The sequence below is a fragment of the Hypanus sabinus genome, chromosome 5 (genome assembly GCF_030144855.1).
Source record: "Hypanus sabinus isolate sHypSab1 chromosome 5, sHypSab1.hap1, whole genome shotgun sequence".
NCBI classification, from domain to species: domain Eukaryota; kingdom Metazoa; phylum Chordata; class Chondrichthyes; order Myliobatiformes; family Dasyatidae; genus Hypanus; species Hypanus sabinus.
This window is the reverse complement of record NC_082710.1, coordinates 95,359,011-95,378,552: the sequence shown is the minus strand read 5'-3', so window position 1 is coordinate 95,378,552 and position 19,542 is coordinate 95,359,011. Positions and strand designations below refer to the sequence as shown.

Below are 19,542 nucleotides of genomic sequence, written 5' to 3'. Positions count from 1 at the left end.
GAGGGATGAATGGACAAGGGAGTGGCATAGGGAGCAATCCCTGTGAAAAGCAGAAAATGGGAGGAGGGAAAGATGAGCTTGGTGGTGTGATTCCGTTGGAGATAGCTGAAGTTTTGGAGAATTATGTGCTAGACATGGAGGATGGTGGGGTGGTAGGTGAGGACAAAAGGAATCCTATCCCTAGTAGGGTGGCTGGGAGATGGGGTAAGGACAGACGTGCATGAAATGGAAGAGATGTGGTTGAGGAGAGCATTGATGGTGGAGGAAGGGAAGCCCCCTTCTTTGAAAGAGGAGGATATCTTCTTCATTCTAGAATGAAAATCCTCATCCTGAGAGTAAAGGTAGTGGAGATGGTGGAATTGAGGGTAGGGGAATGGCATTTTTACAAGTACCAGGGTGGGAGAAGATATAGTCCAGGTAGCTTTGAGAGTTTGTGGGTTTATAGTAGACATTAGTGGATAAACTGTCTCCAGAGAAAGAGACAGGGAGATCGAGAAAGGGGAGGGGGTATCGGAAATGGACCAGGTAAAATTGAGGGCTAGGTGGAAGTTGGAGGCGAAGTGGATGAAGTTGACGAGTTCAGCACGGGTTCAGGAAGCAGCACTAATGCAGTCGTCGATGTAGCATAGGAAAAGAATGAAAGCTTGGAACATGGGCTGTTCCACGTGGCCAACAAACAGGCAGTCATAGCTGGGATGCATGCAAGTGCCCATGGCTACCTTTTTTGTTTGAAGGAAGTGGGAGGAACAAAAGGAGAAATAATTTAGAGCAAAGTCAAGTTCTGCTTGGTGAAGGAGGGTGGTAATGGAGGGGAACTGGTTATGTCATAAAACAATGGAGAATCTTGAGGCCTTCCCGGTGGGGGATGGCCATCTATAGTAAAAAATAAAATGATGGGGGCCAGGGAACTGAAGTCATTGAAAAGATCCAATGTGCACTGGAGCTCGAACTGTCCAGAAGTTGTGTATAACAATTACTCAGGGCACTGAATTGTCATCACCAATCATCAGTTGAGCTTCTCATCATGGGCTCCTTCATCTCATGAAGTACTTCTTACAATCGTCTCTTCCCGTCAGACCATATCCAACAGCCATCTATTCCAAATTTCTCTGCATCTCCTGCCAAAAGACCACAAACTCCACCTGTGTCTGTCATAAATCTCTCTTGAGAACCTTCTTCCTTTTCCACCATCCCATTTGACTGACACAACATCCCTAAGTTGAATATCATCATCCCTTATCTTAAGCTGAAACCAAAATATTCTACTAACAGGACAATTTTTACAGAAAGCTACTAAATGAAATACTTTACAGCATTAGCAGTAAAAATCTTAAAAATATACTATGTAATTTACATCTTTTAAATTCAATTAAAATTTATTTTTTAAGCTGAGTTTATTGTGCATACATTATACTGCTATGTGTTCAGTGCATAAAACTGGAGCTGAATCTTCATCTAATTTTTCTCTTCTCCCATATCAATTTAAAGGTACATACCTCAGCAAAATAACAAAAATGGCATGATGAAAAATGTTTAAGAAAGCTAATAGAACCTTGAATGTATTGTTACAATTAGTTGTAGAGACAGATTTAACCCTAGTCACAAAATGAGGCTGAATGAATATTTATTTATTTATTGGTGCGCCACTATCACAGGCCCTTCCCAGTGTCACCCAATTCCACCTATGTGACTACTTAACCTACTAACCCATACATCTTTGGGATGTGAGAAGAATGTTGTGGGTACTTGATATTTCCTTGAATGAGTTCTAAGGCATTTCTTCGTTTTGTGGCTGCCTGTAGCAGGATGAATCTCAGAGTTGTATTCTATATACATATTTTGATAATAAATGTACTTTGAATCTTGAAACCGAAGCACCTGGAGGAAGCCCACACAGATATGGGGAGAGCTTATGAACTCCCTAAAGACAACAGTGGAATTGCACTTGGCTCACTGGCTCAGTAACAGCGTTATACTAACCGCTGCACTACCAGGCCAACCAAATTATCAGACGGGAAATCATTTGAGGGGCCTTGGGGAGGAAATAAGATGCAGGACTATAATGAAGGGGAAATGGAATGAATGGAATTTGGTTGGCTGGAAGCTGGCATGGAACTGATAAGCTGAATGGCCTCTTTCTGTATCACAATAAGAAATGCAAGAGGGGTAGAGGAATACTAGCAACCGGATTGGTCTTCTTCAGAGCCACTATGGAACCCAGCAGACTGAATGACATGTTTTCCTGTTGTACACATTCGGAGATCCTCCAATAATTACACACAAGAGTTCTACAACTTCCTGACGTAACTAAGAAGCTATTACAAAAATTTTTTTCTCTCCTTGGGAAAATAGTCCCTAAAATATAACAGCAAATATTTCACATTTTTTTTACAGATATTAATGAGTGCCTTCAATTTGGGACTTGCTCACACTACTGCAATAATACAAAAGGATCATATGCATGTACATGTGGAAAAAACTACAAACATTCTTACAATCACAGCTGTAAAACAGAAGGTAATAGTGCACAAAATATTGCATACTAAATTAAAGAAGGTGAATGGTAATCTTTGAATGTTGAATTAGTTTGCTTTGAAATATAACTGACCTTACAAGTTCAAGTTTGGCACACTATATAAGTGCTCTTGTGTGAGTTAACGTCAAGTAAAAAAGTGAAGTTATTCTCCAGATGTGGTGTGATATCGCACCTTTGTTTAAAATTTCTACTGAGAAGCATTGTGCAATGTCAGGTGCCACAAAATTCAACTGTATTAATACAAAATGCAACAATATTAAATGGTGCTCATAAAAAGTATATCTAAAATAAGTGCATTTCTCAGAAAGGTAAGTTCTTCCCTTGTCTTATCCATCCATCCTTATATTCTCTGCAACTTAAAATTGATACTTTTCAAATTTTTCTGACTTCTGATACATCTTTGACCTAAGCACAAGAGATTCTGCTGATGCAGATATTTTGTGTGTCTTGATCAACATACACAAAGTGCTGGAGAAACACAACAAAACAGGCAGCATCTGCAGAGGGAAGTAAACGGTCAACATTTCTGTCTTCATTCCGTTTCTCTTTCTAGATTTATTATCTGACTATTTTCTATTTTACTTCTCTTATAAAAATATTTTGAGCTTGTAAATCGATGCAGGGTCTGATGTATCAGCGTTTGAAAGCAAAGTCAACTATTGAGGTTTAGTTTTAAATCTGAGAGTCCAGGAGAAAAAGATATTGTTATTTGGTGCAAGAAAGAGACAGCAGAAATTTGGTCACCTCACTTCAACAAGGATCAAAGATGTAAGGCCTGCTGGGTGAGTATGGGATCATTTCATTCTAGGAAATGATAAATCATGGATTAGTTGTTTGACTGCAAACAGGCTGAGAATTTTGCCAAGGAGAGTGATGTTATCTAGATGGAGACAGCAGATTTTAGTGATGGAAAAGATATATATTATGGAAGCTAAGCTCAGAGTTAATTGCAATGTCAAAGTTCTGAGCAATCAACTTCAATCTAGGAACAAATCTGAGGAAAGAGATATAACAAAAGTAAAAATTATTGTTTTGTGATGTGACCTGATGGAAAATATTTCTGTCTTTCCATGGCTGCATGCTAGAAAGTGGAGCAGAGTGTTGGAAAATAGATTGCTATCACATAAGCAATGGATTGTTGGAAGAATAATGGGTGCAGATGTCATGAATTCACAAGACATTGTTGTATTTAATTAAATATAAATTTCCTGGTGAAGAAATAGCCCAGTTTATCAGCTAGTTTCAATGATTTTTAATAGCTTTGTCTTCAATGCCCACATATTAAAATTTATTTAGTTATTTTCTGGTTTCCTCTTAACAAAAGTGTAAATAAACACATGGCATCTAAAATGTCCCAGTTGAATATATTCCTGAGAGTTTAGTTACGTGGCTGCTATCCTTTATCCTTAACACTATTGTTCAATTTCCAATTAGAACACTGTATTTGTTATCCAGTTAGATTAATGTTGACTGCTGTAAAACATTATGAACGGGAAAACTCTAATAATTACTGACCAACTGTTCAGAAGTTCCAGTGACTCCGCTTCTGGTTTACCAGGGGTTGTTTTAGTCCCTTTTTTGTTTTTAATACTTTGTATTTTCTGAAATGCTAAATGTTTATAAAACATCAGACCTCTTGACAGGTTGGTAGCTGGCTAAGTGGGGAGGCAAGTTAACTAGCTATTAATTTTCTTCCATTATTTTTATAGACAGAGCTTTCTCTGTTTCGTTTGGAAGATATTTATAATGCCTAATGTCTCACTGCAATGAAAAGCCTCTTCCAGATGATGTTCACACTAACGTCTTCAATCCATCGTATTCAAAAGAATGAGTGTCAGAGGCAAGAGTAGAATAGAGAACATATTAAAGGCCTTTTGCTCCACTATGTTATGCCAACTTTTTAACCAGTTCTAAGATCAATCTAAAGTTTCCCTCTTACAGAGCCCTCCATCTTTCTGTCATCCATGTGCCTATCTTAAGTGCTTATTAATTGCCCCCTATTGCTCCCTCTACCTGCACCCCTGTCAGAACATTGCACACGCTCACCACTCTATGTAAAAAAACTCACCTGTAACATCCCCCACTATACTTTGTTCCAATCAACCTTAAAGTAGTGCCCCCTCATATTAGCCACAAGTTCCTAAGGTTATCGTAGCTGGGGGAGGTAGTGGGGATAAGCTATGTCTATCTAATAAATGCTCTCAATGATGTGCATCTTAAATGGTCTGACAACCAAGGCTCCTAGCCTTCACATGTGGTTTAGCTACTAAGCCTGGAGGAACCATTTCTACTGACAGGAGAATGGACAAAGGCATGTTACTGGTGCTGTAAAACCAGTCACTTTACCTCACGGTTGGCATCTCATCTAGGAAAGGAAAATTCTGATCTCTAGCCTCTGCTGCCTTGGGGCTACACCCACTCATGGGAAGGCTTTGGGAGTGAACTCTGAGGGAAAAATCTGAAGCTAGTGTCCCTATGGCAGTCCTATGTTGAGTTCAACACTGGCTGGCAACTCCTGTGACACCACTGGTGCCAAACTATATCAGTCTCTCCCGTTCCTTTGGATTCATCAGCTACACGGAGAAAGGGAGCCTGGTGCATGGGCAACAGCTTGCCTTCCATACCCTACTGCCCTGGCTTGCATATTGTTACATACCCCGTAGGTGCCTTGTGATGGTCACATGACCATAATGTAACTGAGTCTCTGCTGAGCATGATGTAATGGTCTTGTGATGGTGGAGTGATGTAATTTTCCCGACAGTGAGAGGTCATGTGATGCCTATTTCAACAGGTATAAAAGGAGAAAATATTGCTGTGATGCAGGTCAGTTCCTGGCTTGAGTCGTCAGTGACTCCGTTATGCTGCGTATTCATCTCATGGCGCAGTTTTGTTTCAGAGTGGAGTTTTACTTTCTGCCTTAAGTCTCAAAGGTTATTGCCGGCAATCTCACCAAATCCTGCCAGTTTAGCCCAGTGGGAGAATGAAGATTTATGGAAGTACAGAGACCCGAAGGATGGAGTAAAGTTGGTGTCGTCATCGGTAATACAGGATCGACTGTATTGAATCTTCATTCAGAAGAGACAGTAACCTGCATCCAAGATAGTCCCTGCTATAAGAGCAGAAAGGGCTGGAGCATGGGTATTCACCAAGGAAAAGTCAGTGGCTTTAAGCCGTTTTATTTCCTTCGCTGTAAATCCTTCGGACAAGGCATATTTCAGCTGGGATCAGCAGTAATGTCACGTCGTCGAGGAATTTGTTATTTCAGGAAAGGCTCTCCTAATTGACTGTGTAAATCATTTGGACTTCTGCATTTATCACCTTAAGAACTGTTCGAGTTGCCATATAGCTGTTAACTTCCGGTTAAGTTAGTCATTTGTTTACTTTTCAGTTTTATTCAGCAGTGTTTAATAAATGTTTTATTTGTTTATAAAAAAACCTGTCTCAATTCTATTTTCATTGTTGCCGTATCATAACAATATCAAATGTAGACATCTGGAAAGCCACAGACTGTATACAGTTAACCTCACCCAAAGGAGGGCCTCATATTAGCCTCTTCTGTCCTGCGATATAATCTCTGCTTATTCACTCTGATCATCTTATATGTCTCTATCAAGTAATATGTTACATTCAGCACTATAGACCTGGCTGTTTCTCCTTGTTTCACTAATACTTTGAACATATACATCCCATCTCAGAAATTCAGGTCATTTTTGCTGTAGCCTATTATCAACAGGCATTCAGTACACATCAGTGAATGTCGACATCACCCAACATTTTTCCTTTCATTCAGTGGGGAATGTGTAGCCTTTCAGCCCATTAAAACTAAATATGCACCAATGATTACAGTACAACTAAGTCTGGTGCGATATTTGTCAATTTTCAGTAACAAAGTCATTCAGTAAACTGTCTGAAAACATTGGGAGAATCAGAATCATTAACATCTCCTAAAAGCAAACTTAAAAAGAAATACAAAAAGGCAGTGGATCAGGACTAAGAGCAAATCCACACTGCACCGGATAAATCCATAACCATAGCCTTTTCTCTTCATTTTTACCCTCTGTCCACACTAAAATGGTGTTTTTGTCCCCTGAAAATGGAGCTTTTCAGAAATGCTTTCCAGGGTGGGTTATTTTTGAAAACGCTGCTCTGGCAGATCAATGTGGACAGTGTAACCGGAGACTTCTGAAAATGTTATCAGACGGCAGCGCGCTATTTCATTGTTTTCTTGAACACAACCTGACAATTTCAGAACAGACGGCAAAGAGACTGAAACCAGAAGAGTTAGAAATGGACTCACCAAATACTTTGACCCATAACTTACTGAATAAATAAGTATACTCACTTTGCCCTGTTTTCTGTCCTTGCTTGTATGAAGGTGGTTTACCTATTTATGCAAGTACTTCTCTAACAATAGATGTGTAACAGTCTAATGCAACTTTGTATGGAAATGCAAGATAACACTGACGCAGACATGTTTGATACATTTAAACAAGGTGCTTTATTAATGCAACAGAATTAGACAGTTTTTCAATGTTCGTCGTCAGCCGGGTCAATCTGTCCGTGAATTCCCTGTCGGTTGCCACCGTACACTCCAGTATTTTTGTTTTAGTTTTAAGGTCTCCTGCGTGAGAGTCAACAGCTGTCCATCGTTTTAAGTTTTTCTAGTCTGTAACTACACAAATGCACACTTTTACGGTGAGATTCAACACCAAACATGTTGTTTGTTTTTGGTAGATGTGTCCTGCATATGTGCAGGAGGAGAAGATTCACCAAAATCTCTGTTTCAGTGTGGATAGAGATATTTTCAAAAACGCATAGTGTGGACGCCTATCATTTTTACACGAAACCGGTGTTTTCAAAATTATCCGGTCTAGTGTGGATGTAGCTTAATTGCAGAACTTGATCAACAACCCAGCATGGATGAAACATCCACCTTCTCTGCTTTATGGTTCTGAATCTAAATTCGGAGAACACAAATATTCATCTTATATGTGTGGACTTGATAGGAGAAATTGAGAATCACTTCATTTATTTGCATGAACTACTTTTCAACCAGTGCCTTGTCAAAATTGGATGAATTGATTGAGAGATAACACCTGTTCACACAGTTAGAGCAATTCTTTGCTGATGATACAAAATAGCATATCAAAGAGGAAAATCAGACAACAATTAGGAGAGAAAATGAATAGTTTCTACATTTACAACCTTACTCCAACAGCTCATTAAATGTGGAAACTATGTACAGGCAGTATCAAGCATGTGCAAGTTACCAGTCTTTGTTAGAGGATAAGGCTTTCCATGATCAATTTCGGCATTGTATATAAATGGATGAGAAGTTTGTAGTTTGTCACATCTAAAATTACTTCAAACTTTTACTTCATATTGTTTTACTTCAAATTTGTTTATTTGTTTTCTTTTTCTGTGTGATGGCATTAAACTGGCTGAGCAACCAATCATATTTTAATATTTTTTACTGAGCTAGAAGTAGAAACCATAAGACCATAAAGCATTGGAGTAGCATTGAGCCCATTAGCCAATAAATTCTGCTGCACCATTCAGCGATGGCTGATTTCAGTTCTTAACCCTGTTTCCCTGTCTTCAATGTTTTAATTTCATTACCAAATGAGATTCTCTGCCTTGCTTTAAATACAGTCAGTAACTTTGCCTCCCCGATCTTCTGTGGCAACAAATTCCACAGATTCGCTACCATCTGGTTGTAGAAATTCCTTCTCATCTCAGTTAAAGGATTGTCTCTTTATTCTGAGGCTGCATCCTCAGATCTTAGTCCCTCCTATCAATGTAAACACCCTATTCATATCTAGTCTCTTTGGTCTTTCAGTATGTTAGGTTTCAATGAGATTTTCTCTTTTCTGTCTGAATTCTATCAAGTATAGGCTCAGAGGCATCAGCGTTCCACATAGTTTAAGCCTTTCATTCCTCAGACCTTTCTTGTGAGCATCCTCTAGACTATCTCGAGGGCCAGCACACCTTTCTGTTATCATGAGGCCCAAAATTGCTCACAAATATTCCACATGCCACCTGACCAAAGCCTTGACAAGCCGCAGCAGTGCATTCTTGCCTTCATGTTCTAATCCTCATGAAATCAATACTAACATTTCATTTGTTTTCTTTACTACTAATTCAAGCTGCAAATTAACTTCAATGCAATCCTGAACTAGGACTCCCAAGTCATTTTGCATTTCTAGTTGATGAATTATAGCCCTATTTAGAAAATACAGTAGCTTTATTCTTCCCTTCAAAGTGCGTAACCCCTAAACTTCCTGACACTGTATTCCATCTGCTTCTTTTTTGCCCAAAGTTTGAAAATGATTTCCAAAGCAAAATGCAAAGAGTATACAGATTTTTGGATTTGTTGTTAAAGAGAAAGAGCAATCTATCTGTAAAATACAATATGAAGAAAAGTCTACATACTGTGTGCAGATCTTAATCATGCTAGTTTTACAAAATAAATGGTACATAAAATATTCAGGATGGGAACAGGACAAAGCTGATCACATTCTAAAATGCCAAGCTGATTTTTTTTAATGATAGAGAAAAATGATTAGAAATCATTCTGAATAGAAAGTAAGGGCTGTGAGGCAGCTGTGAAAAGTTAATCTCATCTATACATTAGGGATGATTGACATGTGTGGATATGGAAGAATCATGAATTTTATGCAATATCAGATTTCAGTTTTTGTGCAGGTTTCAAATTTGGGGAAGATTGGGAAGTAGTTGGTAATGGGACCAATTTCTAGGACAGTGGAAACAGGAGGAATAATCGTTCCCACACCTTTGTGCCCGGAACATGCAATATACCGTTCTGTTGATGGCTGTAGAATCACTCCTTCTTACACTCAACTTGCAACCAAAATGTCTCTACGAACGTCTCTACTTTCTGCGAAGGCTGAGGAAAGTCCAGCTCCCACCCCTCATCCTCATCACATTCTACAGGGGTTGTATTGAGAGCATCCTGAGCAACTGCATCACTGCCTGGTTCAGAAATTTCACCATCTCGGATCTCAAGACCCTGCAGTGGATAATGAGGTCAGCTGAGAAGATCATCTCTTCGGGTCTCTCTTCCTGCCATCATGGACATTTATACTGCACGCTGCATCCGGAAAGGAAACAGCATTATGAAGGACCCCATGCACCCCTCATACAATCTCTTCTCCCTCCTGTCGTCTGGGAAAAGGCTCCAAAGCATTCGGGCTCTCACGACCAGACTATGTAACAGTTTCTTCCCCAAAGCCATCAGACTCCTCAATAACCAAAGCCTAGACTGACACCTTGCCCTACTGTCCTGTTTATTATTTATTGTGATGCCTGCACTGTTTTTGTGCACTTTATGCAGTCCAGTGTATGTCTGTAATCTAGTGTAGCTTTCTTTGTGTTGTTGTTTTTTTATTTATTGCGTAGTTCAGTCTAGTTTTTTGTACTGTGTCATGTAACACCATGGTCCTGAAAAACTTTGTCTCATTTTTACTATGCACTGTACCAGCAGTTATGGTCGAAATGATAATAAAAGTTGACTTGACTTGACTTGTTCAAAAGGTACTAATTTCTTCCGCAGAGAGGGAATAAACTTACTGATATAACAAAAGACAACACCAAATACATATGAAACAAGCAAAGCGATGCTGAGCAATATTAATGTTATTAAAGAGTATCAGAAAGTAGTAAGTTATTACTTTTTATCAAAAGCATTTACAAAAGTGAAGTAGAACATTCTAAAGAAAAGCCAAGACTAATATTTACAAGACAGAACATATAGTTGTGTTGACAAATGATGGAGTTGGTTTACACATTTATTATAACGTTACTAGGAATCAGTTCAGCATAAAATACTGCAACAGATAATCTGCTGGAAGAACTCAGTGGTAAAAGTGACCTTTGTGGAAGGAAGGGAACTTCAGTGCTTTAGATTGACACCCAACATCCGGTCTGACCCGAAAAGTTGGCAATTCCTTTCCTTCTACAGATGTCTGTTGAGCCTTTGAGTTCTTTCATCTGATTGTTTGTTGTTCAAATTCCAGCATCCGAAGTCTCTTGTGTCTCTGTTAGAAAATGGATCCTTGAACCATTCATCTCCAGACTTCAGTAGAATTGTTCACCATATGGGGAATTGAAAAGGAAGGACATTTAATTTATCTCATTATATGTACTTAAAAGGTGTAACTCAATTGTGAGAGTTCTTTAAAAATAGCAGAGAGCCTGGAATTAATTTGATATTCTGGACAATTCTAAGGGTGATAATCCGTTATGCAATGTGTTGAATATTTTTGAGTAAGCTTGAGGTCTGGTGTCTGGATATGATTTAAGTGATGTGCGAAAGATGTCAGGCTATCATTAATGGATAGTATCAACCTAAAGACTATATTTGAAGTCTGTACCAAAACAACTAATTGTCAATGTGTATTTAAAGCATCCATAACTTTTAAAAATGCAGATAGAGAAGTTGAAGACACTGTTAACTAAAATACATACAATTATATGATTTTCAATGCACATCATTTGTTAGCTAGGAAGGTGCTTGCATCAAGAAAAACAGATCTTTGCATCAGAGCAGAAAAGCCAGTCAGTTTTATCTCCATGATAAATAGGAAAAAATACATATTTTACATATATGAAGATAGGGGTAACTTAGCAATTAAGAAAATGCTCAAAAATTATCTTTGGTAGTAATGAGGTAACACCTGTAAAAGAACATTAGATTAATTTTGGCCTTAAGAGCTAGGAGAGGATGTTTTGGTATTTTGCTTGTTTGATAAACAGATATTGTGCTGATTTGAATAAAATTGATTACACTATCAGCTAAGTTTTCCTTCTTTGAATGAAATTCACAGAGAGTAGTAATCAAGGAAAAAGAAAACTGCAATTTGTTTTCTTTGAAATAGCAACACTCAATTGAAAAATCTGAAATATCCCAAACAATGGTGCACCAAAAGTGAAGACAGAGGTTAGTAAAGGACTAGACGTGTTACTGTCAGTAAATAGGATTCAGATTTATTAACTCCATAATTCTTAGAGCAATTAAGAAAAGCTTATGGGATGTCTGATAATGAATTAGATGGTCCAGTAATCCACACGTGCTTGAAAATTGGTCTGCATTAGTGATTCATAGAAGGTGTAGATGTAGAACCAAAAGACAATGTAACCTTTTGTTCTTGTAATCTTCACGCAGGTTCAGAACATCAAGTGCTCTACATTGCAACCAGAAATGAAATTCGCAGTATATATCCATTTGACCCCAACTCAGCCTATGAACAAGTGTTTCAAGGAGATGAAACTGTCAAGATTAGTATGATGGATGTGTACATTAAAGGAAAAAAGATCTTCTGGACCAATGGGCACACAGGCAGAATCTCCTTTATAGACATTTCAGACAAACAAGAAAGACAGACAAGTGATGCTACTGACCTTAATGTAATTTCAAGAAAGAATTAATAGAATGCATCAAGTGATTAGGAATGAGTTTATAATTGCAAGTGAATTATAACACTGTTTACTGTGATTTCTAAATTTTCCCCACCAGTTGATGTTTCTATCTTTCTTAACTTCTGGTTTAACATTCCTCTTTGTCTCAGTTTTTACTTTGATTTTAATCAATATTAATTTGGTTATTGTATTTCAAACAGAGTTGTAATATAATACTGAGAGTTAACCTATTGGAAAGAACAGTAATCATATTTCTGTAAATTTGAGTCCCCTTGTGTCCCCTTGTTAGTGTATACTTGAATACACTAACAAGTATTCCTGCACAGAGGTCGATACTTATAGGACATGGTCCATGTGGTAGATTATGCTTTGTAAAATAACTTGGATATTATTTAAGTTTCAGAGGAATTCTGCTGGAGTGATCTTTTTTATATATTTTAACTTTTTTAATTACTTTTTGATTGCTACCTAACAGCATTCCTGTAACTATGATTTTGCCAGAACAAAATTATTTCAATCTGCTGATAAGTTATTTTTAAATAGCGGAATATTGATCACAACGTAGCAAAAATCTTCCAAATAGGACAGTGAATGGAATATCTCTTAAAGTTGCTGCTTATGTTCTCTAGGTGGTTTGAAATATTAAGGTCCCACTTAACATTTTACTGCTTATTATGCAGACCCAATTCTCCCTCCTACCCCACACCTCATAAAGCATTCTTTCTTTCTTCCTGCTTTATTTTTGCCTCACGTACCTCTGGATACAGTTTGCTTTCCCTCCCTGCCAATGGAAGTGTACCTTGTCCCATCAGGTTGCCTGGAATCTTGAACAAATTACTTAGGAACTCCATACGTTATTAAAAAAAAAATGGATCCAGTTTCACTAGTTTGCTAAAAAGCTTGATTTTTATTTAGTTTCTTCTAATAATTAGACAGATCAATGTTATGCTTTGTACTTCAGGTCATGGCAAATTAGGCAAGCCATAGACACAACTCATGTAGATAAAGGTTGGTGATAAACTCTTTGTGCAGTTTAACAATGAAGCATAGTAGCTTTTTTTTTCATTCAGTACTTATTACATTAAAGTCTTTATAAAACATAGAGGCTTAGGTATTATCCAGAAATAGCGAAAATATACACTCAATGGGAACAAATTTAAGATTGTAATGCCTCTTTTTTTTTTGTATTCTGCTTTTAATTCTGGATGAACAGTTTAAAAGTGATTTCTGGCTAATAAAATGGGAATGATTCATACCTTTTAATGTGAGCTGAAGTCAGAGGGCTTTTTAATGTTATCTGTAAGTTAATTATAGATTTAAATTAAAAATAAACTTATAAAGTATAGGCTTTTCTTCTGCAATATTTAGAATATGGAGAGATTAGACAAGCTTGGATTTAGCAAGAAAGAGAGGTTGAGTGAATTTTCTCTGTATTGTCAGAGGGCAGACTGATGGAAGTTTATATGAGAGGCATAGATAGGATATATGGTCATTCTTTTTCCCTGGGTGGAGATGTCAAGCACCAGAGGGCAAAATGTTAAGGTGTGACTGTAGAGGAGATTTGCAAGATAATTTATATTTCACAGAGGGTGGTAGATGCCAGGAACACAGTGGCGAGTAAGACTATTTCATGAATGTTCTTGATTCTACGAACAAAAATTTAAATTTCCACATAAAGTTTTCATAGTTAAAAGTATCTTAATTTGGTTTCAGTATTCATACCCCCAAGTCAAGAGTATGATGTTCAAGCCAAACTGCAGAGATTTAGCAAGTAATTTACTACATCTGTATGCATGCTGACGTTCTACATAATTAGAGGTGCTTTCCTTTAATGGAAATTAAATAGAACATGCATTATTTATGTAGAGTATTTGCTTAAAATATGTGACTCATCTGACATTTATGCTTCAAGTGATATCATAGGAAGAGTAAATTACCTCATTGTTCATGGGTGTAGAGGAGCATAATTTGCTCGAGAAGTTGTGAAAAGTATTTTTTCCTGTAAGTTCTTCCTCTCAGATATTTTGCCAATGTGTAACTATCTTAGGTTCACTAATATTATTGAATTAAGGAAACCCTTTTTGAAGATTTCTTGAAATTAATTATTCTAACTACCTGAAAAACTTGATGCTTACTTTTCCATAAAATATAATCATATGAAAAGATAGATCATTGTGACTTCAACGAACAAATATAATGTGATTTTTTTGTTTGTTTCAACTTCAGATTCCTGGTTTCCAAGCACCACAGGGAATTGCTGTTGACTGGGTTGCTGAAAATATCTACTGGACAGATTCTTTCAAAAACGTCATTTATGTGGCAAAGATTAATGGACAGAAGTACAAAAAACTTGTATCCGGAATGATGGACAAACCATGTGCTATTGCTGTTGATCCCAGCAGAGGGTATGGTGCTGTTTTTTTTTAATTTACTGTGAACTGTCCAAACTGAACTCAGAAAACAAAGTTGTGTGCTCATCACATGATTATTAAAATTATCTAGCTATCAACTTGACAAGTTCAAAATGACCTTGGTATGGAGCTAAAATTACCCATTGAACAATACTATAGAATTGAAAACACACTTGGACTAAGATGTTAACTGTCCTGTGCTATCATCAGTTGATCTGCCACCTGTCTTCAGGAGTTTTGGCCACTTATTATCAAGACTCCCTCAAGGTGGTTGGCCAGCAGTGCTAAAGCACCACCTCCAACTGATGAGCTTAAAAACTTGGCATCTGCCTCTGTCAGAGTTGTTGGTCACTTCCATCCAACAGATAGTCTATTCTTCAGGTGTCTATGCAACTACTAAAGGGTTTGCAAAAGATGTCCGACTATCTGCCCTTCTCGACGTACTTGGTCCACACCCATGATGATCCTGTCTCTGCTGCCTCAGCTCCAGCCCTGCTAGTTGACCTGATCTCTCTTCTAGTGAAGCCAAGGTCACACAGCCACTTCTGGAAAGTGAACGCAATAAAGCCATGGCACCCTACTTCGAATGGATAGCACGAGACCTTCCACCCTCTGTCTCTGCACTCTGATCTTAATTCTGCATACTTCGTTAACTTGCGCTCATGGTCTTTATCGAAGTTATCTTCCCAGGGGACTGTGAGTTCACCAATAACCACTTCTGTACTGTTGTCAGACCATATGATTATATCTGGACTCAATGTGGTGAAAGCTATTTGCTCCGGGAAATTGCCTTTCCTGTCCAGGTCAGCCTTGACACACCAATCATTGACTGAAGAAAGAATGCTCGATCGTGGGCCTGCACTGTACACCATTGACTTGGAGCCTTCTTTCACAAATGATATGCGATATTCAGTGCAGCATGGGGTATGAGATAAGTTGTGCTGTAGTACTCGCTGCTCAACTGCTTCTGTTACAACTTTGAGAACATAGTTATGTCTCCAAGTGTACATGCCGCTGAAAAGATTGTCTCTGCATACACTCAAAATATATTGAAGTATTCCCTTCTTGCCACAAGCAACACACCTGTCTGACTAATCTTCATACCAGGTGCTGAGGTTGGCAGGAATTGGGAGCAGGTCATACACTGCTCTATATAGTAAAGAAATGCAAAGTGGTTCCATCTGCCACAGGACATTCCAAGATAGATATCATTGTTCAACAATTTCCCACCAGGTCCAAGCCCCTTGTTTGGTCAGGCCAGCTGTTTTAGCTAACCTCTTCTCCTCTTCTACCTCTTGTATTTCATGTGTTACAAGCTCACAGCACTCCTTACCTGTAGAAGATGACCACCACTTATTGGTTGTCTATCCAAGTCCCTAGCGGCCTAGCTGCATAGCCCCAACCATCTCCTTGTGCTTCAATCTAGACTCTGCCTCATGAACTGTTACGTGGGCTGACCACTTTCTGCCTGATCTCACATCTGGCTGGGTGTTCTTGATGACAGGGTCTTTTGCTTCTCAAAGCATCAAGAATGATCTTACCTTGGCTACCTTGACCTCTTCAACAAGGGATTGCACTGGGATGGTAAGCTTTGTCTGGCTACTCTGGATTGCAACATTGGTGAGGCTGCTCGGTACTCCAAGCCACTTCTTCACATACTTGTTGATCTTCCATTCCATTGCCTCAACATTTCCACTTCATTGACAGTTAGTGGCCACACTATCCATGGCATCAGTCTGTACTGCAAGCACCACAACTTCATCTTGCCAGCAAGCCACTCTTGTCAACAGACATCAGACCTCTGCTGAGCTGTTCTCCTGTCTCTTGAACCCTCTTGGTGTCTCTCAGCTTCTCTGTGTACCATCGCCCGAGGCTGTTAACTGGTTGGTCCTGAATGGATGGAATTTCCTCTCCACAAAGGGTGAAATGAAAGTCATCCAGCTTTCTTCTCTGAAGAAAAAGGCAAAAATTACCCATTGAACAATATTAGAAAATTCATAGAGATAAATACTGGAAATCTGGAATAAGACAGAAATGACTGAAAATAGATTAAGCTGCTTCTGAAAGAGAATGGCTAATTAATTTTTGAGTGTTTTTATTTTAGTATTTGGTGGCTATGATGACAGTTCTGCCACAATTCAACTGCGATGAAAGATCAGCCTCTGAAATTCAATGTCTGTATCAGGAGTAGGCCATGATTTGGGAAGGGAAATTTGATGTACACTCTACAGCCTTGATGCAGTTTCAAGAGTCATGCTCAAAATCTTGGCATGTTGCTATGGTCAAGGATTGAGAATGTGAACCCTGTTCCAAAGCATTTGCACACACTATCCTTGGAATGATGTCAGCCACTGGAATCTGAACGTTAGGATCACTGTAAATGGAAAGCTCATCTTACCTTTCCCTGCTTCAGTTCTTCGCACAAGATCTGTTTTTGAAGGCAATAGTCAACCATTTTTATGCTTACAGCAGTATTTCCTCTATGCTGTGTGTGTTAGGAACACAGATAACTGGTGAATGGTCTTTGGAATAGGATGCAAGTTCAAACAAGGCCTTAGTCTTTCATGGTTAGTCCAGTTTATATACAATAATCATTGCTCCTGTTGATTGTATCAAAAGATTTCATCAAGTCAGTGCAGATCAATTACTGTTTCATATTTTGCTACTGCGTATTTTGCCCAGTCTTAGATCATAGAATAGTACTGTACAGGCCCTTCAGCCCATGATGTTGTCTGGGCGTTTTAACCTACTCCATTCTCAGTTTAACCCTTTCATACCACAAAGCCCTCCACTTCTCTTTTAAACATGTGCCTATCTAACATCCTCTTATATGTACCTAAAGTATCTACCATGACTAATGTACCCATCTCTACCATCTCTAATTTACCTGCCTCTACCATCTCTAATGTACCTGCCTCTACCATCTCTAATGTAGCTGTCTCTACCGTCTCTAATGTACCTGTCTCTACCATCTCTAATTTACCTGTCTCTACCATCTCAAATGTACCTGTCTCTACCATGTCTAATGTACCTGTCTCTACCATCTCTAATGTACCTGCCTCTACCACCTCTAATGTACCTGTCTCTACCATCTCTGATGCATTCGCCTCTACTCGTTGCAGTGCTTTCCATGCACTTATCACTTTCTATGAAAGAAAAATACCACAGATGGCATCCCCCCATACATTAATCCAATTATCTTAAACGTATATTCTCTCATTTTAACTATCGCCACCATGAAAAAAAGCAGTAGCAGTCCTCTCTATCTATGCCTCTTATCATCTTATACCCCTCTATCAAGTCTCCTGTCATCCTCCTTCACTCCAAAGAGAACAGCCCTAGTTCACTCAACCTTTTCTTATAAGACATGATTTTGAATCCAGGTAGCATCCTGCTAAATTTCCTCTGCACCCTCTCTAAAACTTACTTATCATTCCTATAATAAGGCACCCAGAACTGAATACAATACCCCTCATTGTTCTTGAACTGAATCTCTGGTTAATGAAGGCTAGCACACCATAAACCTTCATATTGACCCTATCAACTTGTGTGGCAATTTTAAGGGATCTAAGGACTTAGCCTCAAGATCCCTCTGTTTCTTCATATTGCTAAGAATCCTGCCATTAACATTGAAACTGCCTTCGAGTTCAACCTCCCACATTGTACCAGATGAAACTCCATCTCCCACTTCTCAACCCAGCTCTACATCTGGCCAATGTCCTTTTGTAACTTACAACAGCCTCTATGTTATCCACAACATCATCAGCTTTTGTAATATGCAAATTTCCTGACCCATCCTCTGCTTCCTCATCACTTATAAAAATAATGAAGTGCAGGGATCCCTGAACAGATGCCTGTGGAACACCAATATTCATATATCTCCAAGCAGAATGCTCTCTATCAACTGCCATCCTTTGCCTTCTGTGGATAAACCAGTTCTGAACTCATGCAAACAAATTTCCTTGGATCTCATGCCTCCTGACTTTCTGAATGTGCCTACGGAGGGAATCTTGTCAAATACTAAAACCCATAAGCATCACATTCACTGCTCTACCTTCATCAATTTGTTTTGTCACTTCCTCAAAGAAGTCATCTTGGCTCATGAGTCATTAACTGCCCCACACAAAGCATACAGACTATCCCCAATCAGAGCAAGACGTACAAAAAAGCTGGATGAACTCATCAGGTTGGGCAGCATCCATTGAAAGGAGCAGTCAACATTTTGGTTCGAGACCCTTCATCAGGACTAAAGAAGGAGGGGGCAGGGGCCCTATAAAGAAGGTGGGGAGAGGGTGGAAAACCAATCAGAGGAAAGATCAAGGGGTGGGGAGGGGAAACAGGGAGGGGATAGGCAGGAGAGGTGAAGACGGAATCTAAGGGGAAAGCACTATGGGTAGTAGAAGAAGGCAGAGCCATGAGAGGTGATAGGCAGCTAGAAGAGGAGACAGAGTGAAGGTGGGATGGGGAAAGGGAGGGAATTACCGGAAGTTGGAGAATTTGATGTTCATACCAAGGGGCTTGAGACTACCCAGACGGTATATGAAGTGTTGTTCCTCCAACCAATGTTTGGCCTCATCATGGCAGTAGAGGAGGCCATGTATAGACATATCCGAATGGGAATGTGAAGGAGAGTTGAAGTGGGTGGCAACCGGGAGATCCTGTCTGTTGGTGGTGGACAGAGCTTAGGTGCTCTACGAAGCGGTCCCCCAATCTGCGTCGGGTCTCACTGATGTAGAGGAGGCCGCACCAGGAGCACCAGATGCAATAGATTACCCCAACAGCACTTCCCAGCTCTCTACTTCATCCCTCCCCCCACTTCTTATCCTCCCTCAACCATCCCATGTTACTTCACTCCTAATGAAGGGTTTCGGCCTGAAACGACGTCACTCCCTTCTCCCATAGATGCTGTCTGGCCTGCTGAGTTCTGCCGGCATTTTGTGTTTTCACAAGTGAAGAGTTGCCTCACCTGGAAGGACTGTTTGGGGCCCTGAATGGTGGTAAGAGATGAGGTGTAGGGACAGGTGTAGCACTTACACTTGCAGGGATAAGTGCCAGGTGGGAGATCTATGGGGAGGAACGTGTGGACCAGGCAGTCGCGGAGGGAATGATCCCTGCAAAAAGTAGAGAGGGGTAGAGAGGGAAAGATGTCTTTAGTGG

The 19,542-nt window shown here is 39.3% G+C and overlaps 1 protein-coding gene across 1 annotated transcript in view; it reads left to right on the top strand.

Annotated features, from left to right (window-relative positions):
• LOC132394768 (low-density lipoprotein receptor-related protein 1-like) overlaps nucleotides 1-19,542 on the top strand; it is a 1,611,265-nt gene that overhangs the window by 1,505,707 nt on the left and 86,016 nt on the right. The window contains exons 76-78 of the mRNA XM_059971176.1: nucleotides 2,395-2,517; nucleotides 11,721-11,962; nucleotides 14,201-14,379. Of these exons, the coding sequence (XP_059827159.1) occupies nucleotides 2,395-2,517; nucleotides 11,721-11,962; nucleotides 14,201-14,379 (544 nt within the window). The remainder of the gene's footprint in view (nucleotides 1-2,394; nucleotides 2,518-11,720; nucleotides 11,963-14,200; nucleotides 14,380-19,542) is intronic.